We start from the raw sequence: 27,959 nt of genomic DNA, 5'->3' as shown, positions 1-27,959 counted from the left end.
GTGTGTAGTTATTGGGTTACCCATCGATGTTGGTGGCCAACAGCAGAACTGCAAGGAGAGCAAAACCCTGAACGCCTCCCTAACGCCAGTAATTCACTCCAAGTATCGGGAAACGAAGCATTAACAACTTTAAAGGTGTAGTTCGAACTATGACACACCAGTGGAGCTGAAGTACCTAAAGACAGAAGTACCTAAAAAGAACCGCTTCCCAAAGAGGCTTCAGTGCCCACAGAACACAAAGGCGGAGCGGGCTCCGCACACACGGCCGGGCCCCGCCATGGCGGCACTGGGGACCTGCCCGGGGCTTTCCCTCTGCGGCTGTTCACCGCCTGCCTGCCTGTGGGATTGTTAACGGTGCGGGGGAGAGTGTCAGCAGAGGCGTCACTACAGCGGCAGCAAAGGCTCCAGCCGAGCGGCAGCCGCTGTCTTTCGCCTCTCCGCCCCGCTTTATCCCCGGCCGCGCTCTCGCTCCCTGCGCTTTTGGTCAGGCAGTGCGCGGGGCACCTCACTACGGCGGCCGGGAGGGGGCGCGGGCCCGTCATGGCGGCGGCGGTGGTGGCGGCCGGGCGGGCGTGTGCGCGCGGCGCGCTCCGAGCGGCCTGGCGAGGTGATGGGGCGGCCAGGGGAGCCGGGCGAGCCTCCGCGGGGAGGGCAGCGGCCACCGGCCCGGGCAGGCCGCGGGAGGCGGGGGGGTGCCCCGCAGGGCGAGGGGAGCGCGCTCTGGATGGGCAGCCGGATATCTGCCCAGGGGCACACACGGACATGTATGGGCACACACAGACATGTATGGGCAATGCAGGCATCCATGGGCACACACGGACATGTATGGGCACACCCGGACATCTGCCCATGGGCACACACGGCCATCCTGGGCACACCCAGACATCCATGGGCACACGCAGACATCCAAGGGCACACGCAGACATCCAAGGGCACACGCAGACATCCGTGGGCACACCCAGGCATCCATGCGCACGTCCAGACATCCACGGGCACACGCAGACATCCATGGGCACACGCAGGCATCCATGAGCACACACAGACATGCAGACATCCATGGGCACACACAGACATCCACGGGCACAGGCAGGCATCCATGAGCACATCCAGACATGCAGGCATCCATGGGCACACACAGACATCTGTGGGCACACCCAGGCATCCTGGGCACACGCATTCATCCATGGGGACATGGATCCTCTTCAGTCACTTTTCGAAACTCAAATGTATTATTTTTTAAAGTATCCTTAGAAGGAAAGGAAAACGTCTTTATTTTCCACAGTCCTCCGAAAACTTTCTTGCCTTTCTTCTCTTCAGCAAAATCTAAGCAGTTAATGAATTTCAGGTCTCTTTTCATCCTCAGGGCAATCTGTAATGAAGTGGTGCCAAACTGTAATTAGAGCCTGAACATTAAGAAGGGCTTGAAAACAGGCTGGTGGTTTTTCCTTAGTGGAGGGAAACATTTCCACACTCTAGTGACAAGAATATCCTTAAAAAACCCCAACCATTTCTTGCAGGTAAACCAGGAAAAATAAAAGGCTGCAACTACTTAATAATTTATTAAAATTACTCTATCAGCAAGATGGAGTGCCTTCTTCTCTTTTGACATTTTTTGTTGCAATGTTTTCCCTCCCACATTCTGCTTTGCACTTCAAGACAAAAGGTTCGGGTCTGATTCCCTTTGAAAATCACTGGCTTCTCTTCCCATGCCTATATTTGCAGAAAATACAGTTTTAAGGAAGGAAATGTGCTATCTATAAACACCTGTCTGTCTTTGTTCCCAGGTTTTGCTCCTGTGCCAGTGAAAGGGAGTTGCAGTTCCTACTCCAGCCTGGCATGGGCTTTCCAGACACGCTGCTCCCTCTCTGCCCCCTGGACTGGGACAGTGGAGCAGTGCAGGAAAAGCAGTTTCTTCAATACCTGTAAGTCCTGAGTTAGATTAAAATTATTAAATGTAACAATCAGGAGAGGGAAAGAAAACATTGCTTTGGAGAGACACGGTCCTGAAAATCTTTGTATTCTGAGTTTTTTGTGTCTCCTGAGATGACAGTGGCAGCTGCTGGTGTTGGCAGAAGTGTGTGCACAAAATGAATTTATCATCTTTTAACAGCAAACAAGGATTTTGCTTTGTGTCACAGTGAATCCATCTAATGTATGTCATGGGATGGGAGGAGGAAGCAGCTTCCCCTCCATTTCCTAGGCCTTTATTCAGAGTATAAATTGTGTGTTTATCTCCTAAATTATTTTTGAGCCACAGGCAAGGCCTGCTGATCAAACTGTGCTTCCTCAAAAGTGAAATTGCTGCAATGCAAGAAGGAGTTACACAAAAACTGTTGATAACAACCCTGCAGATTGTCTGCTCTGGTGCAGTGTTTTCCTCCAGCCCTGAAAGGAATTTCACCCATGCTTACCATAGCTGAGGAATGATGGCTGTTTTAAATCCACACTCAGGACTGTGAACTGAGGTAGCGGGGGGGCTTTTTCACCTGCTTTGTGCTCCCTTATCCTGTCTCATAGGGGAAGAGAAGAAATGGTAAGGACACAATCCCTGGCAGAGATAACTGCAGCAAGTAGAGAGTATAATTTGAATGTTTCTAATCCATAGAATTTAAGAGCTCTGCAGAATCAGGCTCTCAGAACTGGTGGTCTCTTCCCATTCTCAACATCTGGGTGCAGAATACTGCATTTGCTCTCTTTACATCTGCTCAAGAAAAGGGCTTAACCAGTCAGGCTGGGCTTGCTGCTCATCTTATCCAGTAAATTTTGACCATTGACTGATTCCAAGTAATTGAGGGTGGAGAGGTCTCCAAAGGCTTGGGAAAGGCTGCAGTGTGAGCTGCAGGCTCTGCATGAAAAAGGTTTTCTAAGGATGCCACCTGCAGGGAGAACTCGTTTAGACAAGCAGCAACAAGACGAGAATATGTAAGAAGCCACCCTCTGTTGTTATTTTGTTTATCTTAAATTAAACGTGTGGCACCACAAGTGATTGCAGTGTGATTAGGATTTGTAGGTTAGATTATTTCCTTAATTAGCCTTGTATTCATATTCACAAGCTCTGGATGAGCTCTGTTTTACCAGGAGCTTTTCCAGATGTCTGGTTAAATGACTGCATTAGAAATATTTGCCGTGATGGCATCCGTGTTGTTTAGTAAAATTTGATATATTTAGGCAAACTACCTAAAACTATTGGCTTATTTAATGAGATGTAACAACCTGGAACAATGAAAGTGTACCTTCTTTTTGTATGAAGCAGAGACAGTAGCCACGAGATTCAGAAGACTGAGGGTTTTGTATTTCAAAGTACAATTATTCTAAGAACACTTTCTCTTACGGAAGTAAAAAGCAAAATCTTCACAATTCTAATGAAGTGGATACAAACAGTGTAAATCACTCAAATCATTAGCAGTGCAGTTGCTTCAGAAGTGGCAACATTTAAAATGCAGATATGACCATTTTATGTGAAGTAGCTGTCAAGTGAAATGTCAGCCAAATGACAGAGCTTTGTGCCTGAGAAGGGTGACTGGATTTTTCTCTCTCCTTAGTGAATGCTTAATAATCTTCCATCATTCCTTGGGCAATATCACTGTGCTCTTGTTGGTAAGGTCATCTATACCTTCAACATAACTATTATTTTTAATTGTTTCACTGGTTTAAATAGAAGGAATTCATTTAAATAGGAGGAACAGCAGTTACCCTAGGCATTTGTCTCTGATCCTTACCCAGGTAGTTCACTCCTGCAACTGACACAAAAATATACACAGGGATTTATTTCTGTCCTAGGACATATTTCAGTGAGTTTTTAATGAAATAATGTAAAATTATCTTCTTATTCCAGGCTTATTCTTTCCCCTTTCCACCCTCCTGACCATGGGAAGCAGTTCAGTTTTCATTTACTGGTTTGGCTGTCTCCCAGCCTTAGGAATTATCTTTGACCTCAGGCATCCAAACTAGCCTGATTTTCTCAACATCTATTATGTATCCAAATGCCTGTGAGATAAAGAGCTTTTATTTGATACTGGGACTATATAAAAATTAGACTGTCCTACTCACAGGTGATTCCATTAGCTACTCTTGGGAGCTAGTCATGGTATCATGGAATGGTTTGGGTAGGAAGGACCTTAAAGAGCATCTTATCCCAAAGGCACTTCTGTGACCTTTCTTACACCTTCCACTGCTCCTTGAGGCTGCTCCTTAATTACATTTTGTACCATGTTTTCGTAGTCTTATGTGAGTTTTCTTTGGCATAAATTGTTCATATTGACAGCCATGTCTAACTCCATGATCAAAATTTAAAAATACTTACTTTTTCAATTTACAAAGAATTCTTCTTGAAGTGTGATCATTCCAGATAAATAATTACAGAGCTGCCTCTTGTCATTATCAGTGGTACCATAAGAAGAGTTTTGATGTTTCAGCATTAAGGATGTAAAGAGTTACATCTCTACCACTGCTTTTTAAATTTTTTTTTCTTTTACAAGAAAGTTGTCTGTACATTGAAAAATAGTTAATTAATTGCTTTTAGTCAAAAGAAAGGGGACTGAATGCCTTATAGTTAATTGTACCTGGAGAGGTACAATTCTATTGGGTTTTGATTTGATTGGGTTTTTTTACAATATTTATTTTGATAGTTTTATGATATCACTTTTGAAAGGCATTTAGCCTCTGATTCTCATTTTGTTTTGAGGAACTGAACCAAGCCAAAGGTGTTTAGTTTGCAGAAACCTCACTGAAATTTCTCTTCTCCATATCCATCTGGTGATATTGAGACATGACAGTTACTAAAAATAAAAAATAAAAGCTTTAATAATCAAAGCAACCTTCCAAAGATAGTAGCATTTACAACAACATATACTAGCCACATTTAAGGTCCTTGGTTTTTCATAAAATGTTATAAAGAAAAAATATACAATTTTTCAGATGCTGGAATTGTAGCTGGATTTATTCAGGGTTTGACTTGAGACTGACAATCAACCTGACAATCCCACGTCTACAGCTTCTGCTGACATTGTGACAAATTGCCAGTTTTAGAAAATGTGAAATTCTAATCCGAGTGCACTGTGGAAGTGTGCTCAGGGTTTGCAGTTAAGTGGAGTTATTCCCTGTGTCAGTGTAGCAGTGGGAATGCATCTTTTGGAATATTTTCCAGGTTTTGTTGTACTATCAGGATGCAAGTTTTGTTTCTGGATTTTGGGGAAAATGCCCAAAACTTTCCCATTAAATCCTGGGGGGAAAATAATTAGACTATAGATGTCTTTTTCTGCTAACAAATGTGCAGATCCACCTAAACAAAATTTTCATGCAATCCACATAATTGGAGCTTTTGCATTTTTTAACAATGTTATTAAATTACTATGAATAAATAGGTAGCCCCAAGAACTTCAGACTTGTATTAACAAAATCAAATCAGAGAAAGTTTGGTAGCAGATGAGGGTTTTTTTTCCTGTTTCACTCTTGTGGAAATCCCTCTAGCAGTGAGAAGTAGAACTGAGCTTAAGTTTTCAGTGGAAACATAGCAGATATGTACAGTTCCTATTTTCAATCTGTTAACTTTTATCTAAAACCAATTTTATATCTGTCCTGTGGCAGTGATCTCTTGGATGGCCTCATGTTGATTTTTGTGGTGTTGCTGTAGCCCTTGTCCTGGTGAGACATTTGCAGTGCCCAGATTCTGACAGTGTGCAGCTGGGTGCCACCAGTTCATGCTGTGGGACTCAGCAGTGGCTGTCTAGACTGAACGCTTTACAGTCTTCAGGGCTTCCCAGGTTTGTGTGAAGGCCCTGGAGAGCTCACAGAAGATATCCTCAGAAGATGACATAGATGAGATCTGCAGGGGGTGGAGGCATAATTGCAAAGAGGAACATGTATTTTGCTTAAGCAGCCCTGGTTTTTAATGGCCTCACCAGGAAGGGGGAGATTTTTGTCTTCTCATTATCTTGCAGCAGCCCTCAGTATCAGATATGCATCACATGCTGCCATTTAACAAGGCTGAGAGGTCTCTTTTGAGAAAGGGTCTCTTTCTTTGAAGAAAACAATGTTTTGGGTGTGGTGACTTAATACACTTGAGTATTATCTGACTCTATATCTCATTTTTTATTGATCTTATAGATCCATGCTTTTCTACCCATGGGCCAGGGTTAGACAGGAAATCAAGAAACTGATGTCCTATGATGGCAGACAGTTGCATTGCAGAGGTCAAGTGGCTAGAGCAGTTCTCATTTGGGATGAACACACTGATGTTGATGAGTCTGCTGTAGAATCTCACATGTTAAAAGGGATCCCTCTGGTATTAGTATGCCATTGTTCCATTTTTCTCTCATTAATAAATCTCTTTGTATTTTCGTCTGCAGAATATTCCCTTTTGAATCTTGGAGGAGAGGATTCAACCTAGAGGAGTTAAACATTTTTCATAAGTAACTTTACAAAGCCTGAGTAGGTCTTGGAATGAAAGACTTCCATGTTTAAAGCTAAGAGGAAAAAATATTAGAAACATAACTCCTCAGGAACAACAGATGGTAGGAACTGAGTTGACAGGTTTTGAACAGTGTATGAGTTCAGCTGAAGATGATTAAGGTGTATAAAGTCAAACTCCATCTTTGTTTTGGATGCTTCACTGCTGTTGTTTTGGAAGTAGGTTTTAATGTAATTGTGAGAATGACTGCAGCCACTCATAAGAATTGAGCTTGAAGTTGAATGTTAATGCGTGCAATTGGAAATGACATCTAAATTATGTGAGTCATGTTCAGCCACTGCAATGAGTTGTAGGTTTTGCTCTTAAGACAGCTGCTCTGTGTATGTTTTTCCCTAGCACCTTTACCCTAAATGCTTTGTAGTTAAGGATATTGTTGTCAGGCACATTTTGTAAGATGGTGGAGAGAGAATATGACATCATAAGCATAGATTTTTGGATCACTCCTTTTCCTAACCTAAGCTACTTAAATTGCAGTTCTTTGCCAAATCCTGGTTAGAGTGGTTGATGTAGCCTGCTCTGTGCCAGCCTGTGTCCTAGGAATCTTTGAAGTACAGGTGGAAAGGGAGCTGAAAGCAGAAAGTTATTTTTTTGGAATGGTGTTCGTGAAACAACAGAGGTGTATATTCCTGCAGAAAAAGGGAGACAGAGGTTGAAGTGCTTCAAATCAGGAAGAGTGTGGGTCTCCAGCTTCCAGATAAGTGTGTTAAACTTCTGGATTAAGTGGAAGGGGTAAGTTAATGAGGTTAAAGGCCTGCATCCAAGAAGAAATGTCTCATTGTGGTCATTAAGCAGCTGTGTATAGACTGTAATTTATCGTTAAATTTGTAGTAGAATATGTAGCAGCACATTCTCTGCTCATTCATATTTCATATGCATGAAGCATTTTTCCTAAATCCTGTTTTTGTTTGAAGATGGTGGCAATTGGTATTTTCTAAGATTTCATCTGTTAATAAAAGTGTGTATTCCAGGCTGAAACTTGGAAGAGAATGTAAGTGATTGAACAGACCTTACTGAGTTCCTTAGGTAATGCACAAACATAATGGTGTTAGTGGACAGCAGTGCACTGAGGCACTGTTTATTATGTAGAAGTATGATTATTACAACAAGTTCTTTACTCTTTTTATTATGTCAATATTAATGTCTCTGTATCTCTGCTGCTGTGCTGCCACAAGCTATTTGTCACCAAAAACCTTAGGGAAAGATTACTTCTATTGGAAAGAAGTGAGCCTGCTTAGCTGTTTTACAAAATTGATTTTTTCTTCTCCTTTTACTCCCTTCAGTTTTCCAGCTTACTGCTCTTTGTCTTTCTTTGTATGCTCAGCAAGCTGTGAACTCATCTTGCAGGAGACAAAGAAATCTGATTTTAATCTCAGTTAATGAGTAGCTAGGGTACTGGTTTCTGATGGGGCTTACAGCAAGTCTTTTAATACTCTTGGTTTACTGAGGTGTGGCCAAATATTAATCTGATAATTACCTGTCTCGTTCCTGATATTCAGGGATAATATAAAAAGACAAAACCCAAATCTTTTCCAGAGTATTACAAATACCTTTTGTGTAGATTAAGCAAAATGGAGTGATGTCACAAAGACTTACTGTTGTTAGTATCAGCTTGCATAAAGCATGCTTTCAGCTCAGTTCAGTAGTGGATCTTTTTCTAGTCTATAAAATAAAATCTTATAGATGACAGCTTTTCCCCCCACTCAGTAGCTCTGTGCTTTTGGGCAACTGACTAAAAATGACTGGTTTTATGACTGGTTTTATTTTAGCTCTTGAGGAGTGCATGCAATATCCTATTTACAAAGGCAGAATAAAATAAGCCCATAAATTTCAAAGACAGTGCATATCTGCTGTAGTGTCTTCACTTCAGAGCATCTCCACAAGTGTGAAAGCAGTGCACTGGTCCTCCTTTCTTCTGCACTTACTTCCTCCAAATCAAGACATTCCTCCTGCCTGTGTGTGTGCTCACTAATCACCTTGGTGCTTTGCTGCCAAGTCAGATTGACCTTTCTTACACACAGAGTTTTATTTCCTCCAGTGTTGTGTTGTCTGTCTGTCATAAGCAATGTCCCCACCACTGTAATCTTCCTGATGACAGCCTATCCCTTTCACATCCTATTCTTGTCACTTCATCTTAAAATCAGTGTGATACCTCTATCCTATAAAGAACTCAGCTCTGCAGCCTGCAGGCTTCTGATGTGTTTCATTAAATGCAGCTGCTTTCCAAACACATGATGGTATTATTATAGACTGATGAGATGAACTGCACTTTGGGAACAAATGTGATGTTTTCATCTGCTTCTAATTTTGTCAGAATTTGTGCAGTGCTTGAGGCCAAAGCTTGAGTCGGCCTGACCTGTTCTTCATGGATGTGTTGGCATTGAATGTTCTCCTCTGGTGCAAGACAATGTCCTTACTCTGTGACCTTTCCTCTATTGGAATTAAAGTGATCTGATTGTATGTATATTTGGAGTGCAGCTCAAAGTGCAGGATTTTTTTTTTGGCATATATTCCCAGCTCCAGAGCTGCTCTTTTCTCTTAGCTACTTGTTGCTGCCCCTCTGCAGCCTCCTTTGTAGCTGTTTGACCCTTTGTAAGGTCACCCAAACTGCAGATTGAGGGACTGTTCCAGCTTGAAAATAGCCTTGCAAAGAAAAATGTAAGTACCTTCATTGTGATTCCATGCTTCCAGGCTAGCAGAATTATCATTTTTAAAAAAGAATTGCTAGTTACACAGTGTTTTCTGAATCAGCTAAGAAGCTTAACAGGATTGATGATCAGCCTTCTACCTAATGGAACGGCCCCATAGTTAGTTAACCTAGCATGATTTGATAATGAAAAACACATTACTTACTTACTTTGCTTTTTTTTTCCTAAAAAACTTTGCAGTAAGGAAGTAATGCATTTTTATATAAGTTTTTGTTGGTTTTGGTGGGGTTTTTTGTTGGTTTTGTTTCCCCCACACATTTAGCTCACAGCTGTGGGCATTGGTGTGTTGTAATCAGCTGGAAGGTTTTTAGTGGCTGATAGTTCAGACACTGGTTTTAAGGCATTTGATTCAGCTGCTGCTTGTGGGATTTTTTTTTAACTTCCAACCTCTGGACATTGGGGTTCACTTGAATGTCTAGAAAAGAGCATGTAATTTCAGACAAAAACTTCTCTTTTACAGGGACTAAAGCCTACCCAGGAGGCTTTTCAATTCTTGCCTCACAGCCTATAAGAAGTGGGATAACCTTTACTGTTATCCATGTGCATTTGTGCTGGTCTGTAATACACAGATTTCCATTTGTCTGCAGTAGAGCCAAAATCCCTGTTACGTGTTTTGCCTTGTTGAGCTGTTCATACACCATGGTTTTTGGGTATGTGGTGACTTTAAAGGCCACTCTGCTCTTGGCTGTCTTGAGGTAATATTATTTTGTGGCTTCCTGGACTTGCAGAGTTGTGTGTCCTTCCTTGTGTACTTGCTTTGATTGCTGGATTCAGGATTCTCAAAAAAGAATCATTTATGCTTCCTACTTGGAAAAAGATACTTGAGTCAATAGGTGTGTGTCAAATTCTTGGAAGAACCACCATGACACCTTAAACAAACTTAGTGCAAAAATAAACCTGAGTGCTTAGTGGCATCTCTGGGCATCCTGGATTGTTTCTGTCCCTCACTGTGTTGTCAGCATGGCAGAACTTGCCCAGTTCCAAAGCATTTTCCAGTCTGTGGGGCAGGATCTCTCAAGCACAGTATTCTGAAAATAATTAATTGCTGGTAGAAAGTGATAGTGATTTTATAGTTATTTTAATTCCCCTGGTTAAAAGTTTTTACTGACTTTTTTTTTTTTTTTTGTCTACTTTAAATAAACAAAATCAGTTTGTAATCAAAGAAGACAAGATTTACACTGCCATAGTCACTCTGCCCCTGGGTCAAGCACATAATAGCATTGCTCTGCAAACAGAGCCTTGGTGATGCTGCTGCATTCTGGCTGGAGAGATGGGCAGGAAAGAACCTCCTGGAATTCAACAGGGGCAAGTGCAGGGTCCTGCACCCGGGGAGGAACAACCCCAGGCACCAGCACAGGCTGGGGTGGCCTGCTGGGCAGCAGCTCTGCACAGAAGGACCTGGGGCTGCTGCCCATGGGCCAGCCGTGCCCTGGGGGACAAGAAGGCCAAGGGGACCCTGGGCTGCATTAGGAACTGCATTGCCAGCGGGTCAGGGAGCTGATCCTGCCCCTCTGCTCAGCCTGGGGAGGCTCTGTCCAGAGGCAATGGAACAATGGGGCAGGAACTGAGGCTCAGGAAGTTCCACCTGAACATGAGGAAGAACTTCCCTGTGCAGTGCCCAAGCACTGGGACAGATTGCCCAGAGAGGCTGTGGAGTCTCCCTCCCAGGGGATAGGCAAGAGCCATCTGGACGCCATCCTGTGCCGTGTGCTCTGGGATGGCCCTGCTTGAGCAGGGAGGTTGGAGCAGATGACCCACGGTGGTCCCTTCCAGCCTGACCCATCCTCTGTGATTCTGTGAAATATCATCTATAGTGTCTTTTCACATAATCAGTTTGGTTTTGGTATAGTTTTTTCTTTTAGGGTTTTTTGTTGTTGGTGGTTTTGTTTGTTTATTGTTGTTGTTGTGGTAGTGGTTTTGTGGGGGGGAGGGTTTGGTTGGTTTGGGTTTTTGGTGTTTTTTCTTTTTGCAAGGGGGGGTTATTTTTTTGTCTAAGCTGCTGTAGTTCCCTATGTTGCCATCAGCTGGGTGACTAGGACTTTACAGTTAACTACTGAATATGTTTCCTCAGTCTTGCTCTCCTGTGCTGGGTGAAGCACCAAGGCAGTGCATGGTCCTGGCCACAGCCACTGGCTGAGGAGGCCTGGCAGAGCCAGAGCTCTGGGATGATGCTGTTAAAGTGTTTTGTATTCCTTTCTCCTTACATTCCTTTCCACTTACACAGGCAATAAGTGGGATATTATATTGAACTGGAGAACTTGAGAAAAAGCAGTAGGTTTATGTTTTGCCTAATTTTTTGTGTTTTGTGCATTTTAAAGCAGGGTAGCCCTCGGATATTTTTAGAGGTAATTCAAGTTGACTGTCACTGATCAATGTCCTTGGATAAGTACTGCAAGGCATTGCTGCTGTGAGTTACTAATGAATGATTTTCTTTTCATGACCTGGAAGTGCCTTTCTCAATGCAGTAATCAGGAATAGACACATCTTTGCACCAAATACTTAAGCACAGAGTAGGAAATTACTTTCTTGGCAAGGCAGTGATGCTACGGTTTAAGTTCCAGCAAAGCAAAGATCAAGCAGGTTTCAAGTTTGGAGTTATTTTTTGTTCAGCTTCAGTTTCCAGTGTCAGCTGTACTTGAATATAACTTAAGGAAGTTTTGGGTTTTTTTTATTTCAGTGACAGCTGATCAGCTATGGAAAGGAGCTTTGGCAGAGACTGGAGTGGGAGTAAAGAAAGGAAGAGGAAAGAAAAAGAAGAAAAAGCTAAGGAAGAATCTCAATAGAGGCCAGGAGATTGGTGAAGGTAGATCACAAATACAAAGCTGAAGACATCTCGATGGTTTTGTCTATAGTGTTTCCTGATTTCATAAGTGGACAAATTTCTTTTCCTTTCTGTGATGCCAGAACTGCTTGAGATTTTTTTTGTCTTTAAACAAAAAAATCTTTATATGATTATTTAATGTTGGTTTTGCTTTTCCAGTTATAAATTCTGCATCATAGAATGCATTTGAAATACGTGAGAATTTTCCATTTCGTTGCATTTTTCCTGAGTGCAGAGTTGCAATTCTCATTTGGAGCAAAGCATAATTTTTCTCTGTTATTTCTAAGGACGTTCTGGTTTCCTCTGGCCTGGTCTTAATGCTCCTGTGTTGCAAACTGGGAAAGTGCAGGAAGTTGCCCAACGAAAAAAAGAAGAACGAGAGAGAATTCATTCTGAAATCATTCAGCAGAGAGATACATTTGAGAAGAAAAAGAAAATAAAAATTAAGAGAGAGGGAGGATGGAGTGGAAAGTGCTGGGGAGGTGTCATTCTGGATCCTCCTGACCCTGGTCCTAATGGAGGTAAGAAAACAAATTATCTTCTTCCTCTCCCTTTGCCTTTCTGAGGGGAGACTTGGAGAAAGTGAGATCCAGACTTTTTCTGTGATTGAAAATTGGTTTTGTACTTTGTTCCAGACCCACAACAAGCGAGCTAAATCAAAGAGCAGGTACTGCTCACACTAGTGAAATCTGTTAAAACACTGCTTTATTTCCTGCAGCTGTTAGACTGTTCTGTTACAGTATAGACTGAATGATTTTATGTGGTATTACAGAGTACTCTGTTCTGTCACAGACTGCTGCAGGAGTCTTGAAGGATAGAAATGTTCTTCTGTGTCCAACATCAATTGTCTCGAGTATGAAGTATAGTCATGGGGTTTTTATAGTTTCTTGAAGGATCCTGTGGGATAAATCAGTCTTGTTGAAATTCTAGTTCAAATAATGAAATGGGGTTAAAGATTATGTAGTTTGAATGTAGCTTTTAAAAGAAGCTGCAATAAATAACTACCATAATAACTATAAAAGTTATTTTTTTAATTCCTAAGTAGTTCAATATAGTGAAGCTAGAGCTGTTACATGTACAACAGAGAGGTGACTTTTTTACAGTGCTGTTATGCAGACTACTAGAGATTCTATAGTAGCTTTAACATTTAGAAGCCTAATCTTTTTCAACTAATTAAACATGAAAAAGACTTGTCAACTCCTATTGGGCTGAGTTTTTATTGTGAAACTCTGCTTATTGACATCTTTCTGTACACTTTTATAGTAAGAGGAGCTAAGAAAGACAGGTGGTATTTTCTAGCACTGTTGCATTTCATTTTGTTACCCTTAAAGCAAATACTCTGTGGAAGGCAGTGATGGGACAATGCACTTGGCTGACTGTCACTGAATCTGTCAATGTAAAAATAGGAGATCTGGGAGATTAATTGCTCCAAATTCCTCATAAGTCAGTGATGGAGCATGGAGCAATCAAAGAAGAGCCATGGTTCTAGTTCCATACTCTGAACACAAGACTGTGTTGAGTTTATCCCACTAAAAGAAGTGACAGCTGTTGTAAACAGTGTTTATGCATTTGTGAACTTTACCTTCTGGTGTTTTCCTTGATTTTGCTTTTGGCTGGTACTACTGATATGGATTACATGCATTAAAGTTGGCAGAGTGGAGCCTGTTCTAGTCAGATCAAGTTCTGCCAAAAAGAGGAAAGGGCACTGCAATCAAAATAGGAGAATGAAGCTGTCAACCTGTATTATAAGTGATTTTGAGAAAAAGCAGTTTCTGATTAGCATGCACTGATTTCCTTTTAATCTGCTAAAAATGTTGGGGATCTTCAGGCCCCCACAGTTCTTTCAGTTTCTTTCTTTTTATTCAGAGGATTAATGATTTTGCAGGGGAATTGGGACATTCCCTGTGTGCAAAGCAATGCCAAGGTGATAGGAAGAACAGACCTGAAACTGCCAAACCAAATGAATCCTTTTGGCCTGAGACTGTGGCATGACTGGATGCCCTGGTGTCACTTACTGTGCTAGCTAGAAGTGGAGAAGGAGCAGTATTTTCCACTTAGAAATCAAATTACTTTTCTCCCAAGTTTGCAGTGTTTCTTTAGCAGCTGAAGAGCTTCAGAGGGATCAGAGTGCTGCTGGGATTCATATCCTTACTGTGAGCTAGAAATCTGCTTTTGTGCAGCCTGACAGATCTCTAAACTGTGCCAAGATGATCATGTTTATAAACATCTTGGAGGTTTTGTGTAAATAATAAACCAATGTTTGGTCAAGGACTGAGGCCCCAGTTCTACACCATTACAGGCTTTTAAGCACTGTAAGAACACCGAGTAAAGGTTTTCTGTGTTATACTGAAACGCTCTTGTTCATGGGGTTAGTTGTAAAAGCAAGAGTTTGTAAGGACTGTGGTTATTTGAAGTGGTCATATATTGTTTTGTTTCATGCTCCACGCCCCCCACCCCCTTTCTGGAATTTCACAAAAGTGTGGATACAGAAGTACTTGCATTTCCATAGAATCATAGAATCAAAGAATAGGTTGAGTTGGAAGAGGCTTTTTACAGGTCATCTAGCCCAAACCCCAAATCTCTTTGAATCCCTGTTAATTGTATGATAAAAGCTTCAGAATATTTTGAAAAATATTGGAAAATACTTTAGTTATAATGGAAGTGGCCCATCTGGTGGTTTTAATGATTTACAGCTTTTGCTCTGTATATATGAAATTTGATGTTTATTTGCAGTTTTAGAGCAGTATTTAGGGAAGAAGGCAGTTTACACTGCTGGTTCAAATTACTCTTGTCTTACCTTTTCTACTTCTTGCTGAGACTGCTTTATAAATTACAGCTCCATAGAAGTTGTGTCCTTCTTAATTTGTAACACCTACAGGAGGGTGTGCTGATAGACAAGTAAGGCAACGAAATGTAACACCCTGTTTTTCTCCCTACAGAAACTTATGAAGATTTTGAAACAAGAGTCATTGAGGTAAGCATTGTCAATCTTTCCATGGACTTTGAAGAATTATCACTACTTTGTACTGACCTTGGAATTATTTAACAAGTCTTTGCTAAGTCTGTATTATAGCAGTAGGAATTAGTCTGGTTTTCTGTTTCAGCTGCCCAACCTATGAGAAAGTGAGTTACTTTACCTCTTCATTTGAGAGAGAAGGGCTAAGAGAAACATTTTCTTAACAAAATAACCTGATTCACAACAGCTCCTTCTCTGAAAGTTAAAAGAATAATCACGCAAGTCAGAAGCTGAGCTACCTGACAGCTGTACTCTAGAAAAGCATCTGAGGCTTCTCTCCTGTTCTGGTAAATGTGCAAATGGGTTTCCTTGTCCTTGATTATCTTTCTGCATTTTGTTGAGATGACCATCAGTTGGAATTCCGTCCAGTGGCTTGAGTGTTTTCTGGATAAATCCTAATCTTTGCTTGTGGCAGTGGGTTTTGGTACCTCCTGAGATGTGGAAAACAGTGATGCTGTATTGCAATCTCAGCCTGGGTAATTAAAAATCATGAGTTGGTTTATTCTTTTTTTTTTTTAATCCTGCAGAGGGGAAAGATGTAAACTGTTTTAGATGTCTGCTGTAAGGATAAAAAGCAAAGGATAAAAAGCAATGGATATAAATAAAAAGCAAGGTAAATCTAGACATAAAGAATGACTTGCAAATGGGAATTTGAATACTGGAATAGACTGGGAGTATATGGAATGTCTGTCGTTGGAGCTTTTTAAAAACAAGTTAGATAATCTGTCAGAAGGGATGGGGAGACAAAATCTGTGACCTGTTAACCCATTTTCATATCTCAGTGGGTTTTTGGAGTGGACTATACCACACTATGGGCTTTGACTGATACAGCAAAGACCATTTGGAGCACTTGGCCTTTAGCTGAGTCTGTGTTTGAAGGCCAGGCCATTTGTAAAAATTGAATTGCACAGGAACTGTTTCTAAAAGAAGTGATTTTTGTTCCCAAGCCCTGCAGCTGGCAGTGCCTTCTGCTGCCTGAAGGGGCACATTGCAGAGCAGAGAGTGTTGTTCTGCTGTTGTGCCATGTCACAGCTGGCTCTCACTTTGGGTGCCAGAGCAGGGGAGTTTGCCCTTCTGTACTGGCAGAATTATTTACAAACAGCATAGCTGAGTTGCTCTGCAGTGGTTCCGTGTGCTGTAGAAATCTGTCTCAATGCTTTATTATATTTGAGTAATAAAAAAGCTTTTAGAAGCAGGCTGGGGCTCTGCTGTTACATGAGATTGCCACAGATGTGAACTGAGAAAGTGGAATGCTTTTGCAGCAAAATAGCAGCAGCAAAAATTCTCTGTTCAGAATCAGCAGTGAGCTCAAGATAATTGAGTCTTAAAATTTTCTGATAACAACTACGAGTTTTGAAATAAATAGATCATTTTAGCATTCTTGGCTTAAATAAGTGAGAGACATGCTGCTATTTCTGGATGTGTTGTCCATTATATTTGCCTTCACAACAGTACAGGAGATTAAAATAATGTTTGCTGGGAAGTTGTGCTTCACAGCAAGAAACTCGGAGCCATTTTTAAAGGATTGCCTTATGAATAAAGATATAATAGGCCCTTTCTGTTGTGATTATGCTACTGAAAAAGCTGTGTTGTTTTGCTATACAAAGAGAGAAATTGCTTATTAAAGTGTTTTCTTATAATGTAGAAACAGAAAAGCTGTAATTTGATTTCTCCTGACTGAAAAGTAGAATATAGACAAGCTCAGATTTTCATGTCAACTAGAACTAAAGTTATCATAGAAAACTTGGGTTAATTGTACCTTACTTTCCCTGCCAGCCTAAGGCAACATTTCCTGTTCTGCTCATATATTAGAGATAAGAACAATCTCTTTAAATAGAACTGGTGGTAATGCTTAACTGGTGTTCTAACATAATATAATCACAGTGGTAATTAAAATCTACAGGTGCAGCTGACATGTGCCATTATTATTTTCACTGGAAGGCTTCATTTCATGTGTCATCAACTCTCAGATGAATTTTTCTTTTATTTTTCTCCAAAATGAACATGGTAACATAGGGAAAAAAAAGTAGCCTACATGACATCGTGTGCTGTAATAGTAATTGCCTTGTAGTGCAGTTAAAATTAGAAAGTGAGACCTTGTGCTCAGTAGGGCCTGAAGGCACAGAGTATGAGGTTAGTGGCCCTTTGAGTATCTCATTAAGGGGAGCTTTCTAAAGGGGAAGATAAAGTTATGAATAAAGCCCTTTGCAAAAGACAGATCTCAAAGGGGTTTTGTCCAACACTGAAATTGCCTCCTACCAGTTGTGAAAACTGTACTTGGTGATCACTTGCTGGTTTGTTCATGTTTTTTTTGTTTCCATTGCCTGTTTCTGGTGAAGGCAACTTGAAGAATTTTGTGCAAGCACAGCTCCATTTTAGCAGGGTCAGTGCAACCTTTCCAGTGTCAGAATAGATCTGGTTTTGAGCCAGATGGTTCAGGTATGGTACTATCATTTTTCAATAAACCAACAAGAACACTCAGAGATTTGTGTTTGAGTGTTGAACTACAGAATGCAAAGTAGCAATAGATGTTCTTGTCTCAGTCCATTTGGATCACTCAGATTTGCAGAGCAATATAACCTGTAAATTAAAGTTCATTTCATGAGCTTGCTAGGCAGGAAAACAACCAGCCACTCAATCCCCTTTGTACTGACTCATCTAGCACAGGAATTCACTAATTCTTCACGTAATTAATGAGGTTTCTAACTGAGAAGTTCCTAGTTCATAACTGATGACTGTGAGGAAAACAGTTGCCAAACCAACAGTCAGAGTGTTCCTCCTTCCTCCTCTGTTGCAGTGCAGGTGTGGCACTGGGAGGCACCTCTGTCATTGATTTAATCCAGCTTGGAAATGTGATCTGTGCCATTGCCATCAGTTAGGGGACTCTGAGGAACTGCCAGAAACACAGCATGAAAGGATGGTGGCTGCAGGGGACAGAAAGCTCTGGGTGGCAGTAGCTGCATAATGGCTTCTCTTCCTTCCTGGACATCTTGTTGGCCTTGCTGCTGTCACTTTGACATGAGGAAGCTGCTTTCCTGCCTACATCAGGCCTCTTCTTGACTCAACTTGTTAGACTTGCTGCTTTTGACAAAGAGAATATTCTTTAATGCACAGGTTAAACCCCTTTGTTTCTTTTTATAAGTCATTGGAAGTTGTTTTTGAAAAGAGTGCAAAAAAAAAGGCTTGTGAAAAAGAAATGCTGCATGAATTACAGTGTCTGAGATCTATTGTTTGACAGCCTTGACTAAGAAATTATATGGTATAAAGGATACTCTTTGAGTAATAATTTACTTCTAATGAGATGTTGCCTCAGAAGTGCTTTTGGGGTATTTGTAGGCTCTACATTTTGCTTTTAGAATACAAGGAAGTCTTCTGTTCCTTAGATGATGCTGACAGTGTCTTTAGACTGGCAATGAAAATTTCAGACAGTTTTTAACACAGCACCTGAAGCTACCTGTCACAGGAAAACATGAGAGGTCAGAGCTGTGCACTATTTCTGATACTCTTGGAGTACTCAAAAGATTTTGGCCTGCCCTAAAGGTAGAGTTTAGGAATGCTACCCTCAACTGGTTCTGTTTAATAAATACTTGATGATTTTTATCTCTTACCTGTCAGGCTGTATGGAAGAAATAACTGACATTTGGAACACCCAGAAGCTTTTGAGTGACTTTTAATTGGGCATAATTATGGCTCATCCTTGGAAAAGGAAATAAAGCCATTTCAGATGCAGAGTGACTTTGAGGATGCATTACTGGGAGCTCAATCCAAAGGATGTGTACTCAGGTGGGAGCTGTAATACGAGGCCACACTGAGAGAGGAGAGAGAGAGGAACAGGACAAGGTTATTAGTGCTGCTTGTGTTTGTGTGAGTGTTGCTGTTTCTCTTTGTGCTGGCTTGCAGGGCTCCGTGTGGGATTGCATCCCCATCTTTCTGTAAGGGTACTTGGATGGGGAGAGCATCTCCTCCTCAGAGGGTGCAAGGTTAAGAACCATTTCAGTGTAAACATTGCAGCTGGGAGGTGTTCTGCCATTGTGATTCCAATCTGCTCTGCCCTTGGTGCACAGAATGCTGATGGGCACATGATGTAGCTACCATGGGTTTGGGGTTTTGTTAACAAGTTGATTACTCAATTCTTTTAGGTAACTGGATTCCCAAACCTTCTAGCTGTGCTCCTGACCCTGTCTAGGCTCATTGGCATGGAAGTGCTTTTCTTTCAGCACTGCACCCTGTTCTCATTTTATCTCATTTCCCATTGTACCTTAGAGAACTGCTGGAACCAGAGGCTCTTATCCCATGAGGGGATCAGCCTGTGCTGATATTTCTCTGCATAGCAGCAGCAAAAGAGTGGCAGTGTCAGGAGTGTGGCTTAGAGGTGGAAGGTTCCTAGAAATCATGACTAGAATATGATTTCTAGAAAGGGGGGATTCCCAAGGGCAATCAAGTTGGCCAGTCATTCATTTGGCTTTTACAGAAACAAAACCCCACAGGAAGTGTTGGATTTTGACCCTTTTTGTAACCAAGTGAAACAGCTGAAAGCATAATAATGTTTAGCAGCCTTTCTTTGAGTGTAACTTGCTTCCACATTGTCATTTGTCCTCTTAATAGATGTTTGAGATGGTTTCATTTTGGTTTTGAGGTGCTGCTCTTCCCTCAGTTCTAGAAAGAAAGCTGAGTTTGCAGCATTTCACCACTGGCTGCTGGATACAAGGAGACAGTTAGTTTGAGGTACACTGTGATTTAGGTTGAGCCTGTGCTGCATCTGCTTTCAAAGTTTAAAAATTGGCTTTCAGTCTAACTTGAGTGGCAGTCTCATCATAGGGGTGGTTGTGCCCTGGTTTCAGTCACTTTTCAGAGGCTGTGCTGTTTGAAGAGTGGCACAGAAGCTCCTTGCATGTGTCTTTATTGCCACATTCTGGAAAGGGAGAGGAATAATCCTTGAGGAGATTTCTACAAACATCACTTCCTTTATTTTTGACGTGCTGACTCTATTTTTGTACAGATACCTACTGAGATTGGCAGCAGAAGATAAAAGTGTGTGCAAAGCAAAAATAGTATTCTTTTGATGCTCCTGGGGAGATGATTCTCCTTCACTCTCTTTTATTCCATTATTATTTTGCATTTTCTCTAAATATCCCATTTACACAGGCTTTCATCTCATGGGGTGTGGTTTTTTAACTTGTTCTTGTCAGCAATGATTTTGAAGGAAAAATAGCTCAGAATAAGCAATTGGCAAGGCTGATACTTCTTCAAAGTGCCCTCTAGAATGTGTGAGCACCTTGAATTAAACAGCATCTTTATTTTAATGAAAGCAAGGTGAAATTTTAATGAAATTTTTGAAACCCTAACCATAATCTGTACCTAGTGAAGACACTGAAATTTTGGGGGTTTGTTGGTTTGGGGTTGTTGGGTTTTTTTGGTTTTTTGTTTGGATTTCTTACGGTGAATTTTAGTAAGAATGTTTAAACCATGACCAAGTATTTTCTAATAATCTACTTTCAGATGCATAACACTACAAGCAGAGTAGCTTACTGAAGAATTCATATAGGGAAAAGGATTTTTGTATATGCTATGTATTATCTTTTGATGCTTCATCTATAATTCATGTGTTACATACAGTATATAAATTGTATGTCTGTATTTAAATAAACATTTAGTTCAATATATAAACAAAACCAAGGGAACTAGAACAGATGGACAAAGGATCTCAGATTAGTGTCCCAAAATTGGGTTCTCTCACCCAATGTGCAAGAAGTCAATGCACACACAGTGGAGCTATTTGATTTATTTATAATTCTGCTCCAACAGGGGCGCTGTGGGTAGAGCTAGCACACTGAAAGCTAAAAATACAAACATATTTATACAGTTCGATTATTTACAGTTCTGCATCATGAATCTACATCATTGCTTAGCTGTCTCTCACCTGGATTTAAGGGTACAGCACATTTGAATTCCTGTTTGGTGTTAGGGGTCCCCACTCACAGCAGGTAGCCTCAGCTTCAGAGCTGTGGTTTGCACATCAAAATGAGCCAGGTTCACCAAAGGACAAGCTCTGAAGTATTTCTAAACCCCAGCAGACCAAAGCTGGTTTGGGCTGACATATAACCAGTCTCTTCCTCTTATCTCATCATTTTAGTGACCTTTTGCCACATTCTGCATTCTCTAGGTCAGTTTGTGCTCCCTTTTCCCAGAACATGCTCTCCCTCCCAATTGTACATGTGTCTCTCGTCCACTTTGGGCTGTGTTAGACCATAAAAGGTGGGGGGCTGTAAAGCAGTGACTTGCTGATAGAATCATGGAATATTCTGAATTGGAAGGGACCCGTCAGGATCACTGAGTCCAGTTCCTGGCCCTGCACAGAACAGCCCAAGGATCACACCAAGTGCCCCAGATTGTTGTCCAAACACTGCTTGAGCTCTGTCAGGCTTGGTGCTGTGACCACTGCCCTGGGAACCCTGTTCCAGTGCCCAAGTACCCTCTGGGGTGAAAAGCATTTTCCTGATACCCAACTTAAACCTCCCCTGACCCAGCTTCAGACTATTTCCTCTTCTTCCCCTCTCTTAAATGGAATCTCCTTTTCAGCAGCTGTCATCTCTGTAATGAGACTGCCTTCTGCAGCATGCAAGATTTCAATCCTAAATTTTAATTCATGTAGAGCAACAACAGACCTTGAGCAATTCCTGAGAGTGCTTCTAAATTAGATTAAAATATGAGAGGGCCACTTCAATATTGGTGTCACTTTTTCAATATTAGCATTACTTTCCATTTCTTTCCCATGTTTTTTCATCATGCTTGAAATCACACATAAAGCTGGCAGCATTAGAGCATTATCTGTTGTGCAGCTGAACACAACAGAGGAGTTACTTTCATGAAAGGTAACTTTCATGAGGTAACTTTTTCTCTGAGTGTGCATTTTTAACAACCTTTATGTATTTAATGCCTTGAAGCCAGTGTCCCACTGCAGATTCTACCCGTTAAAAAGACAGTATAGATATTTTAAGTGTATACTACAGACCTCTAATAACTTTTTTGGCAAACTTGACTCTCTTTAAAAAAAAAAGAGAAAAAAATAACAAAACCCAACCCATTTGGACTATGTGCAATAACAGGAAGCTTTGTGTTGTTTTTTCCTTCAGGTGAGAAATGTGTTTTGTATGAAGGCGAAGGAAGGCAGAAAAAAATCAGTACGTGCCTTAGTGGCTGTTGGGAATGGTAAAGGGGCTGCAGGTATGTATTGTATGTATGTATTTATTGTATGTACAAGGTAACATCTGATGATGGCATATTTTGTGCTTTAATAAGACAGCTGTATTCATGGTCAGTCAGAGTTTTGCTGAGCTTTGCTTATGTGAAAGATTCAAGGCCTCGTGTGTTCCTCCAGCTGAATTTTGCTTGCACTTGGGAGTGGAGGAAAATTTGTAAAGAGAGGAAGGTGTGGTTCTCTTGCAGAAAGATGTGTTACTTTGGAAAAACTCTTCCTGCCTCTTCTTCGGAAAGCTTCTTCATAGAATGTGTTATCACTGTAATCCAGATGTCCTAAATGATGGAACTGAAGTTGTCCCAGGCTTTTTTTCTTTATTTCCTTCTTTATTTTTAAAGAGAGGACTATTTCTTTTGTCTGAAGCAGCCACCACTACTCAATTGTTTGAAACAAAGTTTGGTCAAACACACAAAAACAGTATAAACCTTATTTTTTTCCCTTTGACAGCAAGCAGTTGGCATCCAGATGTTAGGTGTTCATAACTCCTAAACTGTATGTCTCTGATTTTCTCTGAACCACTTTTTGAGTATGGTCTGTGCAGTGGAGTGGAAATTTAAATGCAAAATGTGGTTGTGAAGTTCTTTGGTTTTTTCCACTTTTCTTTCTGAAGATCCTCTGCAGCATCTGTTTCTCAGCAATAAAATGCCTCTTTCTGTCTTGCAGGTTTTGCCATAGGGAAGGCAGGTGACAGGACAAATGCTTTAAGGAAAGTATGTTGATTGAATTTTTTTTGCTTGATGACAATTACAGATAATTCATACCTACACTTATGGGTTTTCCCCTAATAATCAGTGTAATTTGTAGTCTTTGCAAAGAAGTAAGTCCATGTGTTTGCTTTGTCTGTCTTGATATAGATAATCATAGAATGATTTAGATTAGAAAAGCCCTTTAAGATCATCCAGTCCAGCTGTTGATCTAACACTGCCAAGTCCACCACCAGCCTCGGTGCCCTGTCTGCACATCTGTCAAACACCTCCAGGGATGGTGACTGAGCCACTTCACTGGCAGCCTGGTCCAGTGCTTGGTAACCCTTGCAGGGGAGAAATTTTTCCCATCTAAACCTCCACTGGCACAGCTTGAGGCAATTTCCTCTCATCCTATCCCTTGCTACTTGGGAAAAGAGACCGACCCCCACCTCACTTGGGTCTCCTTTCAGGTGTCTGTAGGGAGCAGTAAGGTCTCTCCTGAGCCTCCTCTTCTCCAGACCAAACATCTTCATTTCCACAGTTTAGATGTGGCAAATCTGTTTTCCTAAGTTGTTTTTCACTTTCTTTTTTTTTTATATCTAATTAGCTGAATAATGGTAAATTGCAAATACTTAGCAGAACAATTTAAGAAGAAAAATGTTTTCTGCTTTTATTCCCTAGGCAAAGAATAAAGCAATAAGCTCCTTACACTTTATAGAGTTGTATCAGAACCACACAAGTAAGTATTATTCTTTCAATGTAAGCACTGAAAATGCCAGCAAGAACTGGTTACAACTACTTGCAAAGCATTAAAAAATGTTAAATCAAGTTTTTCTGCTCTGATGCATTGTATTATAATTCTTGACAACCTGGTCTAGTTGAGGGTTTCCCTGCTCATTGTGGAGGGGTTGGACCAGCTGACCTTTAAAAGGTTCCTTCCAACCCAAACAATTCCATGGTTCTGTGCTTAGAATTTGGATACCTAATGCATAGTATTTCTGGCTCTTAATAGCAAGATTAGATATTTTTTGGCACAGTTTGAGTTAAGGGAGTCAGATACTGTCAGGGCATTTTTCTTTACAGTGAGCTCCTGTGCTTTTCCCTTTACTGTGTCAGAGGAGATGATTCCCTGTGACTCAATCCATGTGTGCTGACCCAGCAGCCAGGGAGAACCTGGATGGGAGGGTCAGCCTGATGTTTCCTGGTAGTTTTTTGTTAGTATTCTGTATGGAAAATCCAAGAATGATGATGCCTGTTGGGAAATCTTAGGTTAAAAACTAGATTATTAAAAAATATGAGTCAAATTGTGTCATGTGAGCTCAGTTCAAAACTAAATGAGGGTCACTGGAGGCACACCTATTTTTCAATAGTAACATAGTATTCACAAATATCTCAGCATTCATAATCCATTCCAGAAATTTACCTAGACTAATCATCCTCTTTAAAAAAGTCGGGGGAGAATAAAACCAAATTCACAGTTCAGAAAAAGAAAGGCTCTGACTAAAGTTTTTCCAGAAGGAAGAATTTATCTGTAATGCCTTTTTTCCCCCTCCAGTTTACCACGACATTTCTGTGAAATTTAAAAGGACAAAAATCCGCATGAAGAAACAAAACAAAGGTAATTAAAGAAATCTAAATTTTGAATTTTTCCTAATTACTGACTGGTATTTATTTGATGAACTTAAACTTATGTAGTGTCTAGTCTACCATGTTTTAAATGTTGAAAATCATCAGTCATTTTTCTTTAGAAATACCTACTGTTGCTGACATGGCTTTGCTCTTGCAAATTGGGATTTGTCCCTTTTACACTGGTGGGAGCTCTCTCACTCTTCCTAAGTGTAATTCCTTCAGTCCTAAATTACCTTGGTGTGTAGTCTGGTCCTGCTCCAGCCACTGGTGGTTTTGTATAGAGCTGTCAGTTCTCACACCCCTCCCACTCCAGGTCTCCCTTTCTTTACAGCCTTGGTGGTTGTAAAGTTAGTTTGATCTTCCTGGAAGTGGCACCTGAAGTTTCATGAGAGCTCATCAGTTAGGGGGGTGTTTTTTTTCTTTTTCTTGTCTCTTTGGGTTTCTTTCAGATCTGTGTCTCTGTATATTTTGTTTCTGGTTTCCCCTCTCTCCCTCAATTTCCTAACTGGCAAGGTCTCCAATCAGATAATCTCCCTAGAATAACCATTCTAGCCCTTTTCTGTAGCTTTCCAGCCATTTGGTACCCAGGATGTATTTATTTTTTGTGCCTTTTACTCAGCAGCAGCAGCAGCAAGACTCTCCTGCAGTTTTTAAAGATCACTAGAGCTAAGCCATGTGAAACAAACCTCTCTGGAACAAAAGTAGACTCTTAAAAAAAATCTCCTCCATTAAAGCTGGCAAGTGTCAGAAACCATTTGCAGTTAATGCCAGTGTAGTGCAGTTATGCATTGGAGCTGATAAAATCTCCATCTCTGTGATGGAGAGGGATGCAGGTGACACACAAACCTCTGTTGTGTTTGTGGATTTTGAAATATGTTTGTCTCTCCTTCACTCTGTGCCACTAAATTTATGACAAAGTCTAACTCATTCCAATTGCTGGGCCAGGAAAAGGGAAGTGATGCCTCTGCACAGCCCCTGGAGCCATTTTCAACATCTAATGTGTTCTACCATGCTGGGTAACAAAAACAACAAAGAAGAGATCTCAGTGCTCTCTTCTGAGTAAATTGTGTGCTTATAAATAACCACACAATGCTCATTTATGTTTTTCCCCCAGGGTATGGTCTGCACTGCCACCGAGCCATTATCACCATCTGCAGGCTAATTGGCATTAAGGACATGTATGCCAAGGTCACTGGATCCAAAAACTTGATTAACATCACCAGAGCTCTCTTCAGGGGCTTGACCCTACAGGTGGGTGCACTCCCAGTGCCCATTAGGTATGGGGACAGGAGGGGATGGATGTTGTAATAGTTTGTGGGCAAACAGTTTATATTCCGGGCTTAAAATGAAGTAATTTTACAAAGAGCAAACAAATTCAGCAAAAGGAGTCATTCCTCAGTAGTTTTGTGGAGTTGTCCAGTCAGGAAGAGCTGTGTGTAACTCTGCCTGTTCCACATCCAAGTGTCTGCAGGGGACATCTGAATTCCTGGGCTTTATTTGGCGGGGTTTTTGGTGACTACTGAAGAATCCTGGGCAGAGAGAATTGTGGGCCAGGTTTGGTTGTTGCTGCTTGTTTGTGCTCCAAGTTCTCATTGAGCAGTGACTGAAGCCCCAGCTGCTTCTATTGCTGCTGTAATTGAGATCTCTGAATTCAGTCAGGGAGGTGGTGGTGTTCACTCCACCTCTAAGTGCTCACAGTGGAGATGTCTCTGTCTGAGCCAGCTGCCTGGAATTGGTGGAAAAGCTCCAACATGCAGCATTTCATCCTACTTCCTTTGAACAGCAGCCTCAGGATGAGTCAGCCCTCTGGAAATTCCTGGTTGTCTCCTCTGTTTGCAGTTTTGGTGGCTGCCAAGGTTTAGCTGCTTCCATTTCCAATACAACCCTGCAGAGCTGTAGCTGTCAAATCTGTCACCCTGTCCTGGCCAATGTCATCAGTTCAGCCTCAGGAGGTGAGGGGGTTGTGATCCTCTTTGCCTGATGGGAGTCACAGATCTCCCAGCTTAGCAATACCTCAGGGCAGTCACACTTGGGGAAGTCTGGCATTGTATTTTCAATCATTGTCCCTGAGAATCTTCCACAGAACAAACAGAAGAAAGGCCTGCTGTATAAATTACTGCTTTTGGAGTTATGCACTTGATATGTTTTCTTCGCTGCCCTGAGAAGGAAAACTTCCCTGTCACCTGTAAACGTTTACTCTGTAAAATCTGAGTGTGATCAAAACAGCTTGTAGGCAAGGGACAGGTGTAATTGAAAATAATGTTACATTCATATCTTTAAGAATGTACCTTTATGTTAGTTAATGCCACCTGTCTCAGCAGTAACAGGCACTTTTCTGTTATCAAAGCAAAATTTATATCCACATAAAGACAGAAGAATATTCTGGCCAACAGGCATGTTTATGAGCAGGGTACGTCTTTCCAGAAGCAAGTTCCTCTGGGATGACACTGTAGGGCTGATTAGTGTATCTGAGGTCTGGCTATCTGAATTTTTGCCCAGTAAGATAAGCCTGACAAGTCATTTCATTTACACCGTGCTTAAACTGTTTATTAGGAAATTACTTTTTGGGGCCTTTTTCCCCTGCCCCACATCCTGTGCAGGTTTTGGCCTGAAGTAAAGCCATCATAGTTTTGGTTGTCCTTTCCCTGTCCTGCTCCCAGGAGACTCACCAGCAGCTGGCAAACCAGAAGAGCCTCTACGTGGTGGAGTTCCGGGAGGAGCAGGGCCCTCTGCCCATCGTGGTGGCCCTGCCCGAGGGGCCTGTCCGTGAGGAGCCTGAGCCTGAGGATGAGGTTCCAAACACAAAGCTGGAGTGGAGGGAGGTGAAGGAAGCCCAGGGAATGCTGAAATCCCCCTGGGCCAGTGTCAGGCGGGCGGCGTGCTGACAGCTTCGGTCCCTCCGTGTCTCCAGCTCAGTGCAGCTGGGAAAGCCTGGCTCAAGACAAGGGTGTCTGGGCTTGCATTTCAGGGGAGGGCAGCAGGAGCTCTCTCGTGCCATCCGTGTCACTGCTGCCATCCAGGAGCACAGTTTGCTTTCCCACAATTCCCCTGAGCCTGTCCGAGTGGGAATGTTCAGATGGAAGCAGTCAGAGAACGAGTCTTTGGCTTCAAGCATGCATTTACTCCATTCCAGAGGCTGGTTTGTCCATGTTTCTTTCACAAGTTCTTGGGAAACTGTTGAAAATACAAGATTGTGAAAGCAATAAAGAATCATCAGAGTGGGTTTAGTTTGGGTTTCTTTAGGTCTTTTTGTTGTTGTTGTTGCTACATGCTGGGAGATGCTGAAGCAAGCAGCAGTAGTGGGGGCTCATGTGTGCACCCTGTGTCTCACTGCCGAGGCTCAGCAGTTCAATTCCGTACTTCCCAGTCTGGGAG

The 27,959-nt window shown here is 41.5% G+C and overlaps 1 protein-coding gene across 1 annotated transcript; it reads left to right on the top strand.

Moving 5' to 3' along the window:
• Positions 1-530: 530 nt before the first annotated feature.
• Positions 531-27,811, top strand: MRPS5 (mitochondrial ribosomal protein S5). Its single transcript, XM_038130293.1, has 11 exons — positions 531-607; positions 1,785-1,922; positions 11,852-11,977; positions 12,283-12,516; positions 14,935-14,969; positions 22,145-22,235; positions 22,933-22,979; positions 23,637-23,694; positions 24,511-24,573; positions 25,699-25,835; positions 27,245-27,811. The coding sequence occupies exons 1-11, from the start codon at positions 541-543 to the stop codon at positions 27,467-27,469; spliced, it is 1,221 nt and encodes a 406-aa protein (XP_037986221.1). The 5' UTR covers positions 531-540; the 3' UTR covers positions 27,470-27,811.
• The last annotated feature ends 148 nt before the right edge of the window (positions 27,812-27,959 follow it).

The sequence above is a fragment of the Motacilla alba genome, chromosome 3 (assembly GCF_015832195.1).
Source record: "Motacilla alba alba isolate MOTALB_02 chromosome 3, Motacilla_alba_V1.0_pri, whole genome shotgun sequence".
NCBI lineage: Eukaryota > Metazoa > Chordata > Aves > Passeriformes > Motacillidae > Motacilla > Motacilla alba.
Note: the sequence above shows the minus strand (reverse complement) of the source record. Positions and strands in the feature narration are given on the sequence as shown.